Source organism: Mangifera indica, chromosome 18 (genome assembly GCF_011075055.1).
Source record: "Mangifera indica cultivar Alphonso chromosome 18, CATAS_Mindica_2.1, whole genome shotgun sequence".
NCBI lineage: Eukaryota > Viridiplantae > Streptophyta > Magnoliopsida > Sapindales > Anacardiaceae > Mangifera > Mangifera indica.
Window position 1 is genome coordinate 12,935,299 of NC_058154.1, and position 21,040 is coordinate 12,956,338.

Sequence of the window (21,040 nt, forward strand, 5' to 3'; positions counted from 1 at the left end):
TTTAAACATCACTAGACTCCAACTTTATGCAAAGGACTTTGTCTTCACCAGTTTCATTTTGGGCTTATCATTGAAGCCAATTTATGACAAAATTGTTTGAATTTGAAATTTGAGTTACAAACGTATACCCATATCAATGAAGCCAAATGTTCATGTGTCATATATATGTTCAGAAAACAGAAACTTCAAGAGCTATAAATAAGATCCTTATCTAAAATCTGAGCACCATACAACAAAGAAAGTGCCCATAATTTTTTCTGCACTAAATAAACAATGTTAGGTGAGGATTGGTAGCAGATTCCCAGGAAAATTAAATAAGAAGCTCTATTGATAGTTAATTTTTCTTTGAACTTTATTCTATTTTTTCTATGTGTGGTTGATCTAGTAATAATATTTCATCTATGTATTTAATTACATAAAATTGTATCTAAACATAGATTTAGACACCACAACAGGAAAGTTCCATAGGAAAAAGTTAGTTGTGAAATCTCCCAATGAAAAAGCAAAGTTGAAGCAGAGGAAATAAGGACTAAGACAGATCTAGACACCACAACAAATCCCACCATCCAATGAAGATTTGCAGTTATCATCTCTCAATCTCTCCAACCTACTCTCATTTCAAACCCAAAATGATCCTACCTACTAAGATTTTAAATTCTTCTCCAGGAAAAAAAAAAAAAAATCCCCAGTTATTTTCTTCCTAATGTTCAATGGAAGATGTTGGATTGACAACATAATGAAGATGTGTTGTTGTTTGGAGGGACTTATGTGTAATTATATTGTATTAGAATTTTATATAAATATGCTATTATATTTCTTGTATCTTGTAACTCTAAAATTAATAAAAAGGAAAATTATTCGATCATGAATATAAACATTCTTAGTTGAGCCCAATAGTGGCTTCAAGTCAAGTTTAACTCAAGAATAGCTTGAGCTGGATTTGAAAATCCATAATGCCCAATTTAAGCTCAAATTGTATATAATATTGTTCATAAGATAAATAATGTTGTCAACGAGATGAACAATATTGTTAAAAAGATAAATGATGTTATCAAATAAATAAATAATATTATCTTTGGAAATAACCCTTGGAATCGACTTTTTTGACCTAATCGAACAAAAACCGGCTACGCCATTCCCACAATCAGTGCACAAACTCATTCAATTCTTTCTTACTCATGTGTTACACATGAATTCCTGTACTTATTGACCCAATCAAAGTCTTTCAAAATTTACATAATCTTTTTCCCAATTGAGGGCTATTACAACTTCAAGATTTTCATATAAAAACAAAGACTTTGCTTGAAAAAGACTTCTCTGAAAATTAGTGGACACTGGCTAGAACCAACTTAGCAATGTGAAAAGTATATATACTATATTATAATAAATTTGATGCAACTTAACAATATTTATTTTCCTTCAATTTCTCCATTAATTATATATATAAATAACCCTCAATTTGGAAAAAAAAAAACTTTAAAAAATATGGTGAAACACATGTAATATCATGTTATTTTTATCAATAAAACAATGTGCACTCAAATTTAAGTATTTAATTAGATATTTCAATAATGTATTATAAAGTAACTGATTGATTTTAAATTAAGTATAAAATAACATTTAGTCATATGATAACATATAATTTAAGCACTCAATTGAGTATTTAAAATTGGGTGAATATAATATTATTTTATTTGTATATCTTTGATAAAGTCTCATCATGCGTATATTTACTTTGAAAATGCTAATTATTTTAGTTGATGGTATCGCGTTATCTTCATCTTGATGTAATGAGAAATTATAATATATTATCATAGTTATTATCACTCTTACTTGATAACAATTTAACAGTGCCTTATATATATATATATATATATATATATATATATATATATATATATATATTATATTATAATATTTTTATATTACAAATGTATTTTTCCTGCACTTGCACTCTTTGTGCACTCACACTCTTTGTGCACTCACACACATTTTGCATCCGTACGCACTCTTCGTATTCACACATGCCCTTTGCACTTGCATGTATTATTCTTATTTATATTTATTTTTTTATTTTAATTTGTATATATCAATAATTAGAACAAAAATTAATCTATTTTTGAATAAATTTTTGAATATTCAATTCATAAGTTATCAAATGTATCATCAATATAATGATGTAAGAGTACACTCTAAAAAAAAAGAATGTTGATAAAAAATTATACTGAATCTAAAGTAAGTAGCATAAAAAATTATTAAAATAAAAATTAAGTTTGCTTAAAAGGATAAGTTCATTCAAAATTTATCTAAAGAAATTTAAATAAAAAACTTCTATACTTATTTTAATTAATCAATAAAACTATGTGTACCCACTTTGGATACACAAATATATACACATTTATATGTGTCATTATGTGATTAAATGATTTTGAATTAAGAATAAAACAATAACCAATTATATGATGACACGTATGAGTGTGTATACATTTGTGTATCTAAAGTGGATACACATAATATTGCTCTTAATTAATATCCCTGTTATTGTTGTTAAAAGCTAAGATTTGGTGGTTGACCACAGTTTATTTAGAATAATTAATATTTAATGAAATTCATTCTAAACAAATAAAAAATAAAAATCTAGGAGGGGCTGAATTGTAAATAAATAGAAATCAATGACGGTTTTTCGGACCAAAAATCTCTCCCTCCGATATAAATACCCAGCTCATAACCATGTTTCTCTCTCGGAGCAATATTTTGCCTCTATTGCAGTTATTACCAAATTTTCACACAAATACGATCCTCAAAACTACCCTCTTCCATTTAATTGTGGCAGCTTTTCAGGTATGTTGACTCGTATTCATTTGATGTGAATGTTCCTCTTTTTATGATTGTTCTTTCAGGGAATTTGTTTTATTTGTTTAATGATCTGGGATTGTTTCTGAAATGTGGGATGAGTTTGGAATCTGAAAAAGATGAGTTTTTTTATCTAAATAATTATTTTTGTGATCGAAGTTGTGATCTTCTTGTGCAATTCATTGATTTATCTGTGTTTTAATTGTTGAGGATTGATTGAGTATTTGTTGATTCTGTTGGTGATGAATCTGATTTTGAGTTTTATTTGGATTAATCTGTGTGTACACGTGGCTGTGTACTTGGCAATGTGCTTGTTTGGAGATGACTCAGCTTGTGTGTTTGTGTTCAGTGTTGTTTTGCAACATGGGTTTGTTTTATTTGCTTGAATGAGAACAAAAATAAGAGGACATGAGGTTGTTTTATGGTACATGTAAGTTGAAGTAAAGGTATGTACGGCATTTGGATTTTCGGATTGATTCTTCTGTTGGACAATGCTAGTGATGCATTGGATTGGAGTTGCCATGATTATTCATGGATTTGTTTGTTTTCACATGATTGGAGGAACAACAATGATTTGTGGTTATGGTTTTGTTGAGGTGAATTTTAAGTTTATCGGTTTGGTCTAGGTGGCATTTATAATTGTGGTCTTACTTTTTGTTTCTTTATGTTTTGAATTTGTAGGTATTTCTGTACAATGGGTTCTAAATCAGTTGTGGATTTGATAGAGGACTCCTCAGGGGTTCATTTTTCTGGTTTTCGTATGGATGGTTTGGAGGCTAGGAATACAGAAATGGGGCATACAACAACTTCTACGCCTGGAAACGTGCATAAACAGCCTTTTGTTATTGGTAAGGGTTGCTGTGCAAAGCTTTAGGTAACAATCACTTATAATGTTTGTTAAAATAGCTTCTTAGTGATTAAAGCATGCCATGAAAACTTGAATTTGAAGGGCGTGCTTGTTCCTGATTATTAGCATTTACTTTATAATGTTTGTCAAACTGTCGTTGTCTATGAGATGAGTGATTAGGCTTATTAAACCTCTCTGTGCAACCTCCCTAGTCTTTGAGTACACAGTTAATAAATAAAGTAAAGAAGGGAAGCTTGGTTATGTGCTAGGCTTTGCCTGACAAATAAGACGTAACATAAGCAATGTGAAGAGAACAATGTGAGAAGATGGGATGGTGCCAGTCTGGGCTGGATTGCTTGCTGTGTCATGTTCTGCAATATATGGATGTGTGGTTTCCAGTCACAAGCACATTATGTATGCTGTAAACGTGTTTGCATGCTCAGACATGTGCTTGGATGATTGCTGTTTCACATGCTAATAAAAGTCAATACTGGCAGAGCCTCTGAAATTTGGTTCTAGTTCTCTTGAGTACTGCTTTGCACATGCTAAATTTTTGCTTCTGCTTGTTTTCCAGTACATTGCTTTATCTATTGTATCCTGAAATATATGGTACCTTCTTGTCATTTATTTTGACTTTAACGTTTTCTTCCTTGTGGCAGGAGTTGCTGGGGGAGCTGCTTCTGGTAAGACTACTGTTTGTGATATGATTATTCAGCAGCTTCATGATCAACGTGTTGTATTGGTTAACCAGGTAAGGTTTGTCCTATAACCAAATTTATAGACTTTTTAATTACCAAGCCACAGTTCTTTTGTGTTGGACTTTTCTTTCAATTTAAAGAATTAAGTAAATTTCTGCTCAGGGCTTGTTGTAAACCACTGTCTTGAGTTAGTCAAAGACTTCAGACAATTATTGCCTTCCCTTCATTTGCCATTGACTAATCTAGATATTCATAATAGGACTGTTTTCATGGAACCAATGAAAAGTAGAATATTGGCAGTGGTGACATTTACAAGTCAAATTATGATAAATCCCTTAGATTTGGATTTCATATATGGTTCTTTCTACATACATGTTTAGCTTATGTTTTAAAGAATATATGTTTATTTGGCTGTTTAACATTTTTACTCTTGGTTATAAATCTTGGTGTTTGTGAAACTTAGGATAAACCTTTGACCTTTGTCTGAAGGTCTTTCTTTTTCTTCTGTTTTTATCAGATATCACATGTGTATCTTTTGACATCTTACATGAGATGGGCTTTTTTTTTTGTTAAATAAATATTTTATAAAAAAATTTGGCAGGATTCCTTTTATCACAACCTGTCAGAAGAGGAACTTGCTCAGGTTCATGAATACAACTTTGACCATCCTGGTGAGAGCATTTCTGTAACATAAAAATGATCTTACTGGGAGACAATGATCTGTGCTGAATTTTCTTGTAGACACTGGAATTTTAGATCAATGGCTGATGCAAAAGCAGAAGCATTGTGCATGTGTTGACTCATGTAGTCATCTTATGCTTTGTTGTATCATTTCTTGAAACATGAAAACATTATGGCATATGTGTTGCAATTCATATAAGTTGGTTCTATGGCAAAAGATTGGCAAATCAAACTTTACTAGATTTTAATAGTAGTAAATGTAACCGAGTTCTCATCTGTACATACTGTTTTCATTCTCAAGCTTCTGCTTACTTAGACATATCTTTACCTGATGTTAATTTTACTGTCAGATGCATTCAACACTGAGCAGCTATTACAGTCTATGGAGAAGTTGAGGCATGGAAAAGCTGTAGATGTTCCAAACTATGATTTCAAGAGTTATAAAAGCAATGTCTTTCCCGCAAGAAGGGTATATATTTATTATGATCCAAAAATAAAAGCCACTTGACATGTAATTGCCAATATTTTCTGCAAATTCCTTGCAGATCTCATGGACATGGGTAATTAAAATGTTTGGTTTTCTGTTCTTTCCCTTGAAGAGTTGATTCACCTATTTCCTACAACTGCAGCAATTTTCTTATGATTTTTTATACCTCGTTCTTGCATATCTTTAACTATTATTTAGTGAGGTCTTTGTCTTTAGCCTATGGAGTGAAGAACTGTTGTAAAATTGTGCTTTCTCCCCGCAGATTCAGCTTCTTTATTATTTATATCAATAACTCTGGTTGATGTGTATCATCTGCAGGTTAATCCTTCAGATGTTATTATTCTGGAAGGCATACTTGTTTTCCATGATCCTCGTGTCAGAGAGTTGATGAACATGAAGATATTTGTTGATACAGGTTGATTGTTTTTCCATCTCCATAACTACATGTTGATTTTAAGATATTCCAGTTACTAGTGGAGTAAATTTTTATGTGTACATGTAAATTTAGAAAATGGGGTGGTGCATGATCTTGTTAAAGGCATTTTCAGTACCGATATTAAAGTAGTTAATAGATTAATTTACAGAAAGCTACATGTAGAGCATTGGCAGAGTTTGGAGCCCCTAAAAGATGGGATATTGTTTGGCAGGATGTATTACTGTTTTTACATATTGTTTTACATATGCATGATATGGTTGCCGTGTTGAGCTCTATTCAACCTGCATTTGGTTCCTGAAACTTATAACTTGCAGTACCTGACATAGTACAAATGAATTTACTTGGCACCTATAAAAATTCTAAACTGCATGGGCTTCGCTTTGGTTTCTACCAATTTTTCACTTCAAATTAGTGAAACAGTTTCTGTTGGTTTTTCATCAAGAAATCACTGTAAATTTTAGGAACGTATTTTGTGTTACTTCAACGTTGTTACTAAGTTGGGCTATCACTTCACATTGTAAAATTTTCAGTGCAGATGCTGATGTACGTCTAGCAAGGAGAATAAGGCGTGATACTGTTGAGAAGAGCAGAGATATTGGTGCAGTACTTGATCAGGTATTTATTGCATCAGAATGGATTTTAATCTCGAATAGTGATGACATATATTGTTGATATCTTATTGGTTTTAGGCATGATGGTTTATCTTATCTATTGGAAATAGTTGGGAGCTCACTTCTTAAATTTATGGCCCTTTGGGTAGAGAAAGTTATTTAGCATCCTGAAAACCATACATATTTAAATAGCTTGCGTAGATTCTCAAATTTAATTGGGATTTTGTTATCTAATTTGTCCTGTCCTTCAGTTAATGTCAGAATGTTTTTACTCTAGGAGGTTGAAATGATCCAGTCTATTCTGTAAAATACCTTTCAAGTTTTCTTATTTTTGCATAATTGTCAATTCTTCTGAAACAAAAAAAAGTTTTGTCCGCTTTTCTGCATTTAAGCCAATTTTGATTTTAAAATGGACTTTGGCTTATGCAGGACTTTGAAATATCATTATAGATGTTAATACTCAGTTAATTTGGATGCAGTACTCAAAATTCGTGAAGCCTGCTTTTGACGACTTTATACTTCCAACGAAAAAGTATGCAGATATCATTATTCCTCGTGGAGGAGATAATCATGTGGCCATTGATTTAATTGTGCAACATATTCGCACAAAACTTGGCCAGCATGATCTTTGTAAGATATACCCTAATTTATATGTCATTCAATCCACTTTTCAGGTATCACCACTTTCCACTAATTTAATTTGTTTTTATCAGACTTTTTTTTATTGTTAATTTTGAGTCTTGAAATTTGCTGTGGTCTCATCCAGATTCGCGGTATGCATACCCTTATACGTGATTCTCAAACAACAAAACATGACTTTGTCTTTTATGCTGACCGGTTGATTCGTTTGGTGGGTATATGCTACTTCATTTTTGTGGATTTGCTTCATGCTTTCTTTACTCAGTAATAGATGCAACAAATTTTTGCCTTTAGTTTGTTTAGTCATCAAGCGTGGTGAACCTTTTCCAGGTTGTTGAACATGGACTGGGGCATTTACCGTTTACAGAAAAGCAAGTGATTACTCCAACTGGTTAGGATATGTTATTCAATGTTGAATCAGTGAAGAGTATCTGAAATCATCTTCTTCTTTTTCTATGCTTACATGTGATTTTTACCTTCTGTAAATAAGAATGGTTTCTACATTCCAGAAGATATTAACAAATTTTAGTTTGAGGTATTGAACATGGCAACACTAAGTTCCGACATATATAATACAATAACACTTTATGCACTAACAATACATATATATGTCATCATGTGAGTGAGTGATTTTAAAAGATAAAGTAACATCAAATGACATGATAATGACACATCAACATTTCTACCCACGTTTATACCATTGTTATAGTATGTAGTGTTACTGTAAAGAATAATATTGTTACTGTACTTTTGGTATGTGGAGATTGTAGTTATCACCGTTGCTGTTTTACAAAATTCTCTTCTTGCTGGGAATGCAGGATCTGTATACACTGGTGTAGATTTCTGTAAGAGGTTATGTGGTGTCTCTGTTATCAGGAGGTACATCTTTAGTTTCAAATCTTTTAAGTCCTGTATTAAGATTTTTTAATATTGACATTGAACATCTATTTTAGTCGTCTAGAATATGCTAATACATATTATTTTCTAGAAAATATCTTGTTGGAGCATGCTAGGTCCATGTATGTTCTAAGTTGGAAAGACAAGGAACTATTACATGTACTTAGTGCTAGATTTAATTTGAGTTGTTTGAGCTTGAATTCAAGCTTGTATCAAACCAACTGAGTTCGAGTCAATTCGAATATTTGAATTCAAGTTGACTCTTTTGAATTGAATCAAAGTTAAATTATTATCGTTTCAAGTTTATGCCTCCATCCATCGATCTCAAACTGACCCTTTTGAATTTGAGTTGATCTCAAGTTGGAACTTGTTTAAGTTTAACTTGAATTGAATCCAGTCTTACATTTTCTATTCTTCTCATTTGTCATATATCATTAATAGGGCTAGATTCAATCTAGGCCAAGCCTGAATAAAACCCAACTTGAGATCAACTCGAAACTGAAAGAGCTAGCTCAAGATCAATGAGTTAAAAAAATGGTTAAAAAACAATTTAACTTTGGATTCGATTTAAGCCAACTCAAACTCATATGTTCAAATTGGTTCGAACTCATCTCATTTGATTTGAGCTTGAATTCAAGCTCAACAGTCTAGATTGAATTCAACCCTAATCATTGATGGAGTTAATGACATTGATGAAACAAAAAGTCTTGTGGAATTGATATACCAATGGTGGCGGTTGTGCAAGGGTAAAGCAAGATTTAACTATTTCGTAAGAGAGGTTTGACTATCAGTTTGTTGCACCTTTACTACGGATATAATGATACCTATTTTGCCATTAACTTCTTGTTTGTGTGATGAGCAACTTTCCTTTTTGGTTTTTCCTGCTTTTGTTTTCTTGTTTTCCTTTTTTCATATGATGCCCAAGTTGTTGATTCTTCTTTTAAATGGATGCAAGTGGTGAGAGTATGGAGAATGCTTTACGAGCATGTTGCAAAGGTATCAAGATAGGCAAGATACTAATTCATAGAGAAGGTGACAATGGTCAGCAGGTATGCAAAGTTCCTACGCTCTTTTCTTTGTGTGTGTCCATGTCTGTATTAAGTTCTGAACTTATATTGGTGTTCTGCTTTTGCAGCTAATCTATGAGAAATTGCCACAAGACATCTCAGAGAGGCATGTATTACTATTGGATCCTATTCTTGGGACAGGTTAGTCTATTTTCATGGTGGAAAATCTAAATCTTGTTTATTTTTTACATTCTTTTACATTTTTCGCTTTACATCACCTTTGTTGTTGCTTTTGATTTAGGATCAAGGCCGATCAACTGGCTAAGATTAAACTTACATAAATGTTGTTCATTTTGTGATTAATCTTTTTAGGTAACTCAGCTGTTCATGCTATTTCTTTACTTATAAGCAAGGGTGTACTAGAGTCCAACATTATATTTCTGAATCTCATATGTGTAAGTAGCATTAAATTCTTGTGTCTTTTTATATTTACTTTCTTATTCAATGTTTCCTTTTGAAATTCTCCTTTGTTGATGACTTTATTTGAAGACATACTCATTGACGCTACAAATTTTCTGTGAGTTTCACCAGGCACCTCAGGGTGTGCATGTGGTTTGTAAACGATTCCCGAGAATAAAGATTGTGACTTCTGAGATTGATATTGGTTTGAATGAAGATTTCCGTGTCATTCCTGGCATGGGTGAGTTTGGAGACCGGTATTTTGGTACAGATGATGATGACCAACAAATGTCAACCTCTTTTTCCTCCACCACAACAGTTTAACTAGCCTACCGGTCTTTTCCCAGATCATTATCCGCGGAAGTTTTGAGAATCAACATTATTAACTTTGTTGTGCGGGCGATGTGTTTTCATTTTTCAACAATTCTGATTTCTTCAAACCTAGAGTTTCAATTTTGGATATTTGTTCTTTTCTTTTTCTTGAAACATTTTGAGTTACACCGGGGGGTGTTTGATATAGCTTGTGTGAACCATCTTGTTACACTTCTTTCTGCCTTACTGCTACTCAACCTCCCCCACATAGAGATGGCCTTAAATTTGCTTGGCATATAAGAGCAGTGTCACAACATCAAACTGCTTGACAAGCCTCTCTTTGATATCGGTATTTATGAACCAAAACATTTATAAAATTCCTTCATTTTTTAACCCCGGATCGGTTTTTCACCTGTTCATGTATTATTTTTTAACATTTTTATCATTTGTTGATTGAATTCGTCAATCTGGGAATGTATTGATTCTCATATACAATGCTTGAACAATAAGCTGGTTGAAAACCTTGTGGCTAATGTTCTGAGATTAGTAGTAGCATCCATAAATTGCCTTTTGCATGTTACGAAACTTGCTTGAGGGATGAGCCGTGCTTTTGCACACTATATTTTCAGGTTTATTTGAGCGGGATAATAATTAGATTTGTTTGTATCATGGGTTTCGTTAAAGGGGTTAGTCTAAGTCAATCAATAGTCATATCTGTTAATCTATATTATTTGGTTCAATAAACTATTTAAAATAATATTAAAAACAATTTTACTACTTAATTATTAAGTATGAAGTAATCATATTTATTTAAAAATGAGTTCATCCTAACCGTACACACCAATGTCAGCTGATCAGCTGTGACTTCAATTCCAGTAAGTGCAAATGTGTGGTTTGGGTGCTTCTCAAGTTATGTAATGGTTGTGAAGAAAAAAAATTTGCTAATTTTTAAATTGGCGTTAACGTAGAGGTTTAATCAGGGTAAATCATTAGTTGAACTGGTTGGTTTGGGTTTGTTTAATCAAGATTTATCCCAGAGGTTTGATCTGGTTAAATCATCAGTTGAATCGATGGGTTTATGTTGTTGCAATCGTGATTCATCCTAGTTCAGAACTCTATTGAGTTTAAAACATTCCTGAATTGAACTGTCTCATGGTTTTCGGTTGAACCTACCGATCAGTCCGGTCTACTGAACCATGGTTGATCTATCGCCACTTGGCTGCGAGAATGATCACTGGTTGCTTTCCAAGGATGATAACTTTGATTGAGCTAATCTTTTGACACGTCTTGATGCATGGACGGCTAGGATTTTGTTGGTATATTCTTCTATGCTAATTGATCCATGTAGACTGGGTAAATATGCAGCCACTTTTTCTCTTCTCTCTCTGTGTCAGCTTTTCAAAATTCAAAGATCCCTCTGATTTAAGTCCCTTTGAAGGATGTATTACAAAGACTGAATCCATACATAGAGCTGCAATCAAACCAAATCAATTTGAGTTTAAGCATGCATAAACTTAAGCTCGGCTCAGTTTGAATCCACCGATAGATTCAGCATTCATTGCAAGCTTTCCGAGAAATCCTGGTATTCAGGATTTATCCTAAATGGAATGAGACATAAATTCTGCCAGAGAACAAAGGGCATGAGGTGGGAAAACATGATAAGGAAAAGTTCATTAAAATGCCAATTCCAAGGTTTTCCACATCCGAAAAAAAAGAAGAGAATATTACAAGGAATAATATAGAAGTGAAGAGGTACCTTACAAAAAGAATCAATCAGAATTTCTGCTATCACTTAAGCACATCCATAGAAGACAATGAAGGCGAAAAGAAAAAAAAGAAAAACACAAAGACAAGAAATGAAAAAAGAGAAAAAAAAAAAAACCATAAGCATGTCTGTAGAAAACAAGTTAGTAAGCCCATTACTAGGTGCAATAAAATAGCTTGGTAAACAAGAAATATCCCCACATTTTGACTGCACTATGTGTAGGGCTGGGTCCGAGCTAGGGCTACTTGATCGAGTTACCAGAAATTGGCTAGTAGATTCATCTTTCTCCAACAACTATTCTTCTTCTCCGATTTCTTCTCTTGCGATTCTTCTTCTTGTTCTTCATCTTTCACTACCTTTGTTCTTCTTTTTTGGCATCTTTCAGGTGGCTTATCTAACGAACTCATCCCCAACTTGAATTGGACTTTCAGGATTTATACAGAGCTTGAGCTAGCCTTTGTTTGGGCTCGACTCGAACACACCCCTAAGTGTATGGGCAGCTCAGTCGTTAGATTGCACTGTCATTAAGCTGAAAACATGATAAACTGCAGACTTTAGTTTAGGAAGGAGGTTAATAGCAGGCATGATCAAACTCCAATAGACAAATGCCACAATACTACTAAATTTTATGTTACCTGAACCCCCTTCCAAACAAGATTTGCATACTTTCAGCTTATTTTTCTCACAAATCATAAAAGCAACCTCCCAAACTGTCTGCCTGAGATAAAAAAGCAACCTCACTTCATATTCTTGTACATCACTTTGAACATCATGACACTTAAGCCAAATTACTACTAGAGATAATGGGGCTGCTTAACAAAAGCAACCAGAGAAATAAAAGTGCAGAACTACAACAAAAATCCTTTGACATCCAGGTCATCTAACTCAGCAATGCAGAATGAACCTTGAACGTACCACTGGGACTGCAAGGTAGATAGATTACATTCCAGGATTCAACTACAACCTGCAGGCATGGCTTAATCAATATTATGTTGTCATATTAAACTAAATTATTTATTGTACAGTGACAAATTTTCAAGATGTAACAACCTGACATACTGGGGTTAGTGTGCAAGGGAAGGAACTGTTTTCTTCATTTCTGAGATAAAGGAGAGCTCATTCTTCCTCCAGATATGAATCTTCCATCTATTCAAATGCTAGGAATGTGGGCTATTTTGGACCAATCATGACCTTCAGTCCTTTTGCATCGTTTTTTCACCAGGGGACAACTATGGATATATAACTGTAGAAGTGAGGACTGTAAGCCTGACTCTGGAAAGGATGTGAGATTTGGGCAATCGCTGATTGACAAACATTCAAGAGCAGAGAGGAATTTCAATCCTGGGAACCTTGCAATGGTTAGCCAAAATAGAGAGGTGGGCAGCATAGTTGCAGCATCATCTCATGGAAAAGACTCTAAATATGGGCATCCTCTAATCTCAAGGTTTCTAAGAGATGTGAGTCTTTGCAAAGCCCACCCAGATAGTGACCTATAGATATTGAGATCTGCAATCAGAAGTGATTCCAGGTTAGTAGGAAACCTTCTTCTGGAATGGATGTGACATCTGGACACTGTCTTATTTGTAATTCTTGGAGAAATTTGAGGTTGTGCATGTGGTTCGGCAGAGCTTTAAGTTTTCTTATGTCTCTCGATTGACAAAATTCTTAAGCTTCTCTTTGGAAGGCCTTCTTCTGGGAAAGAAAAAAAAAAGGAAAAAAGAAAAAAAAGAAAAAAAGAAAAAAAAAGAAATAAAGAAATAAAAAGAAAAAAAGAAAAAAAGAAAAAAAGAAATAAAAAGAAATAAAAGAAAAAAAGAAATAAAAAGAAAAAAAGAAAAAAAGAAAAAAGGAAAAAAAAAACAGAGTCCCACTTTTCATCACATTTTGACTGTACTGTGGGTAGGGCTGGATCCAAGCTAGGGCTACTTGATTGAGTAGAGTCTGAAATTGGCCAATAGATTCATCTTTCTATGGTAACTTTTCTTCTCCCATTTCCTTTCAAATGATTCTTCTTCTTGTTCTTCATCTTTGACTACCTCGTTTTTTGGAATTTTTCAGGTGGCTTATCTAATGAACTCATCACCAGCTTGAATTGAACTTTCAGGATTTATACAGAATTTGAGTTGGCCCTTGTTCAAGCTTGGCTCAAAAACACGCCTGATTGTATGGGCAGCTCAGTCATTAGATGCATTGGCATTAAGCTGAAAACATGGTACACTACAGACTTTAGTTTAGGCAAGAGGTTTAGCAGGCATGATCAAACTCCATTAGATAAATACCACAATGCTATTAAATTTTAGAAACCTGAACTCCCTTCCAAACAAGATTTGCATACTTTCAGCTTATTTTCCTCACAAATCATAAAAGCAACTTCTCAAACTGTCTTCCTGAGATCAAAAATAGTCAAATTTAGGACAGAATGAATGAAATTCAAATCAACCAAACTTAAAGGAAACAATGCAAAAACACTAATTACCTCACTTCAAATTCAAATTCTTGTACACCACTTTGAACATCATGAAACTTCCGTTTATAAGCATTAAGCAGTGATAAGCCAAATTTCTACAAGAGGTTATGGAGCTGATTAACAAAAGCAACCAGAGAAAAAAAAATTGTAGAACTACGACAAAAATCCTTTAACAGAGGAAAAGAGAGAAGTCCAGAAACAGGAGCTCATTGACTTCCAGGTCATCTAACTCAGCAACACAGAATGAACCTTGAACTTACCACTGAGAACGCGAGATAGACAGATTACATTCAAGGATCCAACTACATCCTGCAGGCATGGCATAATCAATATTATGTGTTATCATATCAAACTGAATTATTTATTGTACAGTGACGTATTTTCAAGATGTAACAACTTGACATACCAGGGTTAGTCTGTAAGGGAAGGAACTGTTTTCTTCATTTCTGAGATAAAGGACAGCTCATTCTTCCTCCAGATATGGATCAGATATGAATCTGCCATCCATTCGAATGCGAGGAATGTGGGCTATTTTGGACCAATCTGGACCTTCAATCCTTTTGCATCGTTTTTTCAATAGAGGACAACCATAGATATATAACTGTAGAAGTGAGGATGGTAAGCCTGACTCCGGAAAGGATGTCAGATTTGGACAATCGCTGATTGACAAATATTCAAGAGCTGAGAGGTTTTTCAAACCCTCAGCAGATAGGAATTTCAATCCCTGGAACCTTGCAATGGTTAGCTGAGATAGAGAGGATGGCAGCATCGTTGCATTATCATCTCGTGGAAAACACTCTAAATATGGACATCCTCTAATCTCAAGGTTTCTAAGAGATGTGAGTCTTTGCAAAGCCCACCCAGATAGTGACCTATAGATATTGAGATCTGCAATCAGAAGTGATTCCAGGTTAGTAGGAAACCTTCTTCTGGAATGGATGTGACATCTGGACACTGTCTTATTTGTAATTCTTGGAGAAATTTGAGGTTGTGCATGTGGTTCGGCAGAGCTTTAAGTTTTCTTATGTCTCTCGATTGACAAAATTCTTAAGCTTCTCTTTGGAAGGCCTTCTTCTGGGAAAGAAAAAAAAAAGGAAAAAAGAAAAAAAAGAAAAAAAGAAAAAAAAAGAAATAAAGAAATAAAAAGAAAAAAAGAAAAAAAGAAAAAAAGAAAAAAAAAGAAATAAAAGAAAAAAAGAAATAAAAAGAAATAAAAAGAAAAAAAGAAAAAAAGAAAAAAGGAAAAAAAAAACAGAGTCCCACTTTTCATCACATTTTGACTGTACTGTGGGTAGGGCTGGATCCAAGCTAGGGCTACTTGATTGAGTAGAGTCTGAAATTGGCCAATAGATTCATCTTTCTATGGTAACTTTTCTTCTCCCATTTCCTTTCAAATGATTCTTCTTCTTGTTCTTCATCTTTGACTACCTCGTTTTTTGGAATTTTTCAGGTGGCTTATCTAATGAACTCATCACCAGCTTGAATTGAACTTTCAGGATTTATACAGAATTTGAGTTGGCCCTTGTTCAAGCTTGGCTCAAAAACACGCCTGATTGTATGGGCAGCTCAGTCATTAGATGCATTGGCATTAAGCTGAAAACATGGTACACTACAGACTTTAGTTTAGGCAAGAGGTTTAGCAGGCATGATCAAACTCCATTAGATAAATACCACAATGCTATTAAATTTTAGAAACCTGAACTCCCTTCCAAACAAGATTTGCATACTTTCAGCTTATTTTCCTCACAAATCATAAAAGCAACTTCTCAAACTGTCTTCCTGAGATCAAAAATAGTCAAATTTAGGACAGAATGAATGAAATTCAAATCAACCAAACTTAAAGGAAACAATGCAAAAACACTAATTACCTCACTTCAAATTCAAATTCTTGTACACCACTTTGAACATCATGAAACTTCCGTTTATAAGCATTAAGCAGTGATAAGCCAAATTTCTACAAGAGGTTATGGAGCTGATTAACAAAAGCAACCAGAGAAAAAAAAATTGTAGAACTACGACAAAAATCCTTTAACAGAGGAAAAGAGAGAAGTCCAGAAACAGGAGCTCATTGACTTCCAGGTCATCTAACTCAGCAACACAGAATGAACCTTGAACTTACCACTGAGAATGCGAGATAGACAGATTACATTCAAGGATCCAACTACATCCTGCAGGCATGGCATAATCAATATTATGTGTTATCATATCAAACTGAATTATTTATTGTACAATGACGTATTTTCAAGATGTAACAACTTGACATACCAGGGTTAGTCTGTAAGGGAAGGAACTGTTTTCTTCATTTCTGAGATAAAGGACAGCTCATTCTTCCTCCAGATATGGATCAGATATGAATCTGCCATCCATTCGAATGCGAGGAATGTGGGCTATTTTGGACCAATCTGGACCTTCAGTCCTTTTGCATCGTTTTTTCAACAGAGGACAACCATAGATATATAACTGTAGAAGTGAGGATGGTAAGCCTGACTCCGGAAAGGATGTCAGATTTGGACAATCGCTGATTGACAAATATTCAAGAGCTGAGAGGTTTTTCAAACCCTCAGCAGATAGGAATTTCAATCCCTGGAACCTTGCAATGGTTAGCTGAGATAGAGAGGATGGCAGCATCGTTGCATTATCATCTCGTGGAAAACACTCTAAATATGGACATCCTCTAATCTCAAGGTTTCTAAGAGATGTGAGTCTGTGCAAACCCCACTCAAATAGTGACTTATAGATATTGAGATCTGCAATCAGAAGTGATTCTAGGTTAGTAGGAAAACCTTCTTCCGGAATGGAAGTGATATCTGGACACTGTCGTATTTGTAATTCCCGGAGAAATTTGAGCTTGTGCATGTGGTTCGGCAGAGCTCTAAGCTTTTTACATCTCTCAATTGAAAAAATTCTTAAGCTTGTCTTGGGAAGGCCTTCTTCTGGAAAAGAAACAAGGTTGGGGCAATCCCAAATATAAAGATCACGAAGACTGCCAAGATTGTGGAGGTCCTCAGGTATGGATTTCAGATTATTACATTTACAAAGCTTCATATATCCAAGAGAAGTGTTTTTACAAAACCTTTGAGCTATCAGTTCAAGCTTTGAACAATTAACAATATTGAGGTGTTGAAGTGTCTCAGGTAAGTTGCCTCTGGCTGATAAGGCAGTGAGCTTATTGCAATTACAAATCTCAAGATGTTTGAGTGCTACAAGTTGTTGGAAAATCGATGATATGCTTGTGAGGGAGGGGCAATCAGAGATATACAAGTACTCAAGACCAGAAGTACAAGTACTCTCTTTATAATCTGACAACCGCTGCAACTTCTCACAATTTTTTATCTCAAGCCATTTTAGAGATGAAGGTAGCTTGTCTTTTACTATGAATCTCAGAGAACCGCAACCTCCTATTCGCAATCTTTCAAGAAGCTGTATTCCCTTAGGCAAGAATAATAGAGCATTGCAATTTTCAATAACAAGGACACTCAAATTGGAAAAGAAAGCAGCCTCTGGAAATGAAACAGAACTTACGAAATTTTCAATATGTAGTTCTTTGACAGAGGATAGGCTGTGCAACCCTGCTTGAGGTTGCTTCATATGCTGAATATCTTTATCCCAGAAATATACAAGTTCTTCACAATCAATCATCTTCAGTCGTTCAACGTTATGAAACTCTTGTTTTAAACAATTTCCAACGTCTCTTATATTTGCCAGAGTCATAGACTTCAGTGACTCAGAGCAAATCTTTTGACTGCTGTACACAATCTCTTTGCAACCATCTATTTCTAGTTTAGAGAGCATAGGGAAGCTCGAGAATGAAACCACCAATTGCAAACATTGAAAAATAACAAGCTTCTCTATTGAAGGAAGATGACTAGGCAATCTTCCAGAGAGTTTGGGGCATTTTATAATGGAAAGCTCAAGAAGGCAAGGAAATCTTTCAGGTAATTTTCCAGAGAGCTTGGGGCCTCTTATAATAGAAAGCTCATGCAAGCAAGGAAATAACTCAATCTCTTCAACAGAATCCCAATGCTCCCATTCATCCAAATCCACTAGAGAAAGAGTCTCCAAACTTTGGAAAGGCTTTGAATTACCTTCTCCATAGGTCTCTAAACCTATCCTTTTTAGTCCTGTAATCCCCTTGATGGTTAGGACTTTAAGTGACCCTAAAAGCCCCAATGAAGGCAAGGATGTACAGTTTCTACAGCTTTCCAATGTTAGGGTCACCAAATTAGAGAATAATGGATCTCCTAACCAAGAAGGAAATTCTTTGCCACCATAGCATTTAATAGTAAGCTCTTTTATATTTCTATGAGGCTGTAGCATGGCAAGTACATCCTTTTCAACTACCTTATTTCTCGAGTCCTCAAATTGCGACCCCCATTGTAGCAACAACACTTCTAGATCTTTCTTATTACTTAACAATGCGTCTCTTGCATCACAAGAATTAATCACATTTTCTAACCCTGAAATACTAAGCTTTCCTCGAAGAAACCTTAAATTCTTCAACTCCTTCAAACTACAACTAGTATGTTTACCCACAACAAAATCAGACAATGTTTGGAGCTTTTTAAAATTTTTCATTCCCAATGGCATTTCTCTTATTAAAGACGCATTTGTGATATCAAGATGGCGAAGGTTGATCAAAGTACTAATCTCCGAAGGCAATTTCGTGAGACGAAAACAAGCTTTTAGAAGCAATGTTTCTAAGTGGTATAGTAAAACCAATGACTCTGGTAAGCATCTAACTTGAGTGTCAGAAAGGTTGAGATACCTTAGAAGCCTTAATTCTCCAATGGAATCGGGTATTTCAGTGATGTAGTACTTAGATAAACATAGGGTTCTCAAATTTTTTAACTTGGGCAACAAATCAGAAAGAACCCTATCAGAAATGTATCTAACATGACCACCTAAAGGCAATGGTAAAAAAGTCCTTAGGCAATTAATTTCATCCAGAACCTGAAACTTAGTTTTGCTATCATAAGAACCAGTGATGCAAGAAAAATGACGAACCGTCTTACATTCTTCTGATTGCATATCAGCTTCTAATTCATCCTCTAACATAAAAGTAGTATCTCCAGCAGCCCATACAGCCAGATCATGAACAAGGTCGTGCATTGAAACTAGTGAAGAATCATCATTTGAATGTTGAAATAACGATGTGGCCAATAAATCATGAATGTATTCATGACCAACATCTTCCAGCTGCTTAAATTTTGAGGGGTGAAGGTAACCTTGTGACATCCACAAATAGACTAACTGCTCTTTGTGAATTTTATAATTCTTGGGGAAAATTGAACAGTAAGCAAAACATCTCTTAAGATGAGATGGAAGATGAAGATAGCTCAATTTTAAAGCAGGGAGAACATCACACGTACCTGACAAACGCCAGACGTTGCTTTCCAATATTTTCGCCCAGTCAGCTCCTCTCTGCTTGTGCCGTAGAAGCCCTCCAAGACTTCTAGCAGCTAATGGTAAGCCCCTGCACTTCTCGACAACTTTTTCACGGATTGATTCCAATTCCGGAAGTCCATCAATAACTCCAGCATGTTTCTGAAATATAGACCAACAATCATCATCTGATAGAAGCTTCAGACTGTAAAATTCGCCATTTCCAATTGTTAAAGCAACTTCTTTATTGCGAGTGGTCACTATTACTCTACTCCCATTTGCACAACCCACAAAGGGCGATTTTAGAGTTTGCCATGACCAATAATCAATCGACCATACATCATCCAAGACCAGAAAAAATTTTCTTCCAGCTATTTCCTCTCTCAGTCTTACTTGCACTTCATTCAAGTACTTGAGATCACAAGATTTGCAAGTGACTGACTCCAGAATTGTCTTGGAGATATTCAGAACATCAAAATCACGGCAGACACAAACCCACGATCTTAAATCGAAGTTGTGTGCTGGCACTTCATTGTAGACCATCTGGGCTAGGGTGGTTTTGCCAATACCTCCCATGCCCCAGATACCAATGGATCTAAGGTTTTCATCTCCAGATTGATCTCTAAATAACATGTCAAGAATTTTGGCTTTATCATCATCTCTTCCAATGATAGCAGCTTCAGTTGGCACACTTGAGCTTGGTAGTCTTTCCCAATCTACAGTTAACGAGTTCCCAGCAGCTATCTCTTTCAATCCAAGCTCAGATTTTTCCTCACAGAGATCTTTCAAACGGGAAGTGATTTTTCGTATCTTGGACTCTATATTAAGGCTGGAAATGAGTGCACTTGGAGTCCAAGAATCAGTCACCAACTTGCTCTTCAAAACAACGTAGTTATACTCATCCAGAACATCCTCCACATCATAAACCACAACTCGGAGGTCATCCAACCATTTCTTCACAGCCACGTTTTTCACTTGCTTCACCTCAACATCGTGAAACACTCCCTGAATCGACCACAAGAGCTTCTTCAATTGCTTCAATTCCGAACCTGTCATCCAATTTTCATAAATCAAAGATGCCAACTTGTCAAACAACACCGAAATGGATGCAGATAAAATCATGTATTCCATGAGCTAACAATGAACGATGAACTTGAACAAGAAAAACAAGTATCCAACTGCAAATTTGTAAAACTGCTCCTTTTGAAGTACTGTGTATAAAATCGTACACATAATCTGCGTACATATTTATAGTGTTTACAAAAACCACTGTAAAAGTACGACAATGGTTGAACTTCCCCAGTTGGTGGGTTGGTTGCCGTTGGATCCTTACCCCTTTCGAAGCTTGACGGAGGATCTTAATTAATCCAGCAATTCAATAGTCATTTCCTTTTTAAATTGTTTATTCAATTTCACGCGTTGTTCCTTAGTGGTAAAACCGTGTGGACTCCACCATGGCCGAATTATATGGAGTGCCTTTTGACGTTTTCTATGGAGCA

The 21,040-nt window shown here is 34.8% G+C and overlaps 2 protein-coding genes across 10 annotated transcripts; one reads left to right on the plus strand and one right to left on the minus strand.

Annotated features, from left to right (window-relative positions):
- The first annotated feature begins 2,699 nt into the window (after nt 1-2,699).
- LOC123202471 (uridine kinase-like protein 3) lies at nt 2,700-10,317 on the plus strand. Its single transcript, XM_044618426.1, has 15 exons — nt 2,700-2,841; nt 3,535-3,701; nt 4,360-4,451; nt 5,000-5,069; nt 5,430-5,548; nt 5,885-5,981; nt 6,538-6,617; nt 7,093-7,287; nt 7,380-7,463; nt 7,583-7,643; nt 8,071-8,131; nt 9,105-9,198; nt 9,285-9,357; nt 9,529-9,611; nt 9,748-10,317. Exons 2-15 carry the CDS (start codon nt 3,548-3,550, stop codon nt 9,937-9,939), a joined length of 1,455 nt encoding a protein of 484 aa, XP_044474361.1. The 5' UTR covers nt 2,700-2,841; nt 3,535-3,547; the 3' UTR covers nt 9,940-10,317.
- Nucleotides 10,318-11,636: 1,319 nt separating this feature from the next.
- On the minus strand, nt 11,637-20,884 carry LOC123201299 (putative disease resistance protein At3g14460). Of its 9 annotated transcripts, none has more exons than XM_044616743.1 (15): nt 17,682-20,884; nt 16,425-17,579; nt 16,279-16,327; nt 16,028-16,113; nt 15,856-15,938; nt 15,423-15,752; nt 14,566-15,233; nt 14,420-14,468; nt 14,169-14,254; nt 13,997-14,079; nt 13,564-13,893; nt 12,743-13,384; nt 12,608-12,656; nt 12,328-12,410; nt 11,637-12,221 (listed from the first exon to the last, which is right to left on the minus strand). In XM_044616743.1, exons 1-2 carry the CDS (start codon nt 20,670-20,672, stop codon nt 16,482-16,484), a joined length of 4,089 nt encoding a protein of 1,362 aa, XP_044472678.1. In that variant the 5' UTR covers nt 20,673-20,884; the 3' UTR covers nt 11,637-12,221; nt 12,328-12,410; nt 12,608-12,656; nt 12,743-13,384; nt 13,564-13,893; nt 13,997-14,079; nt 14,169-14,254; nt 14,420-14,468; nt 14,566-15,233; nt 15,423-15,752; nt 15,856-15,938; nt 16,028-16,113; nt 16,279-16,327; nt 16,425-16,481. The 9 variants fall into 9 exon arrangements, with proteins under 9 accessions (XP_044472678.1, XP_044472677.1, XP_044472670.1 ...); XM_044616742.1 differs by having other exon boundaries at nt 16,425-17,588; XM_044616735.1 differs by having other exon boundaries at nt 15,856-15,934; nt 16,425-20,883.
- Between the last annotated feature and the right edge of the window lie 156 nt (nt 20,885-21,040).

What these genes read in the sequence shown, in the direction of transcription:
- LOC123202471 (XM_044618426.1), top strand. Translation starts at nt 3,548, where the DNA reads ATGGGTTCTAAATCAGTTGTGGATTTGATAGAGGACTCCTCAGGGGTT. An exon ending in GTGTTGTATTGGTTAACCAG is followed by an intron (nt 4,452 to 4,999) that starts GTAAGGTTTGTC and finishes AAAATTTGGCAG; the next exon opens with GATTCCTTTTATCACAACCT. An exon ending in GGATCCTATTCTTGGGACAG is followed by an intron (nt 9,358 to 9,528) that starts GTTAGTCTATTT and finishes TAATCTTTTTAG; the next exon opens with GTAACTCAGCTGTTCATGCT.
- LOC123201299 (XM_044616735.1), bottom strand. Translation starts at nt 20,672, where the DNA reads ATGGAATACATGATTTTATCTGCATCCATTTCGGTGTTGTTTGACAAG.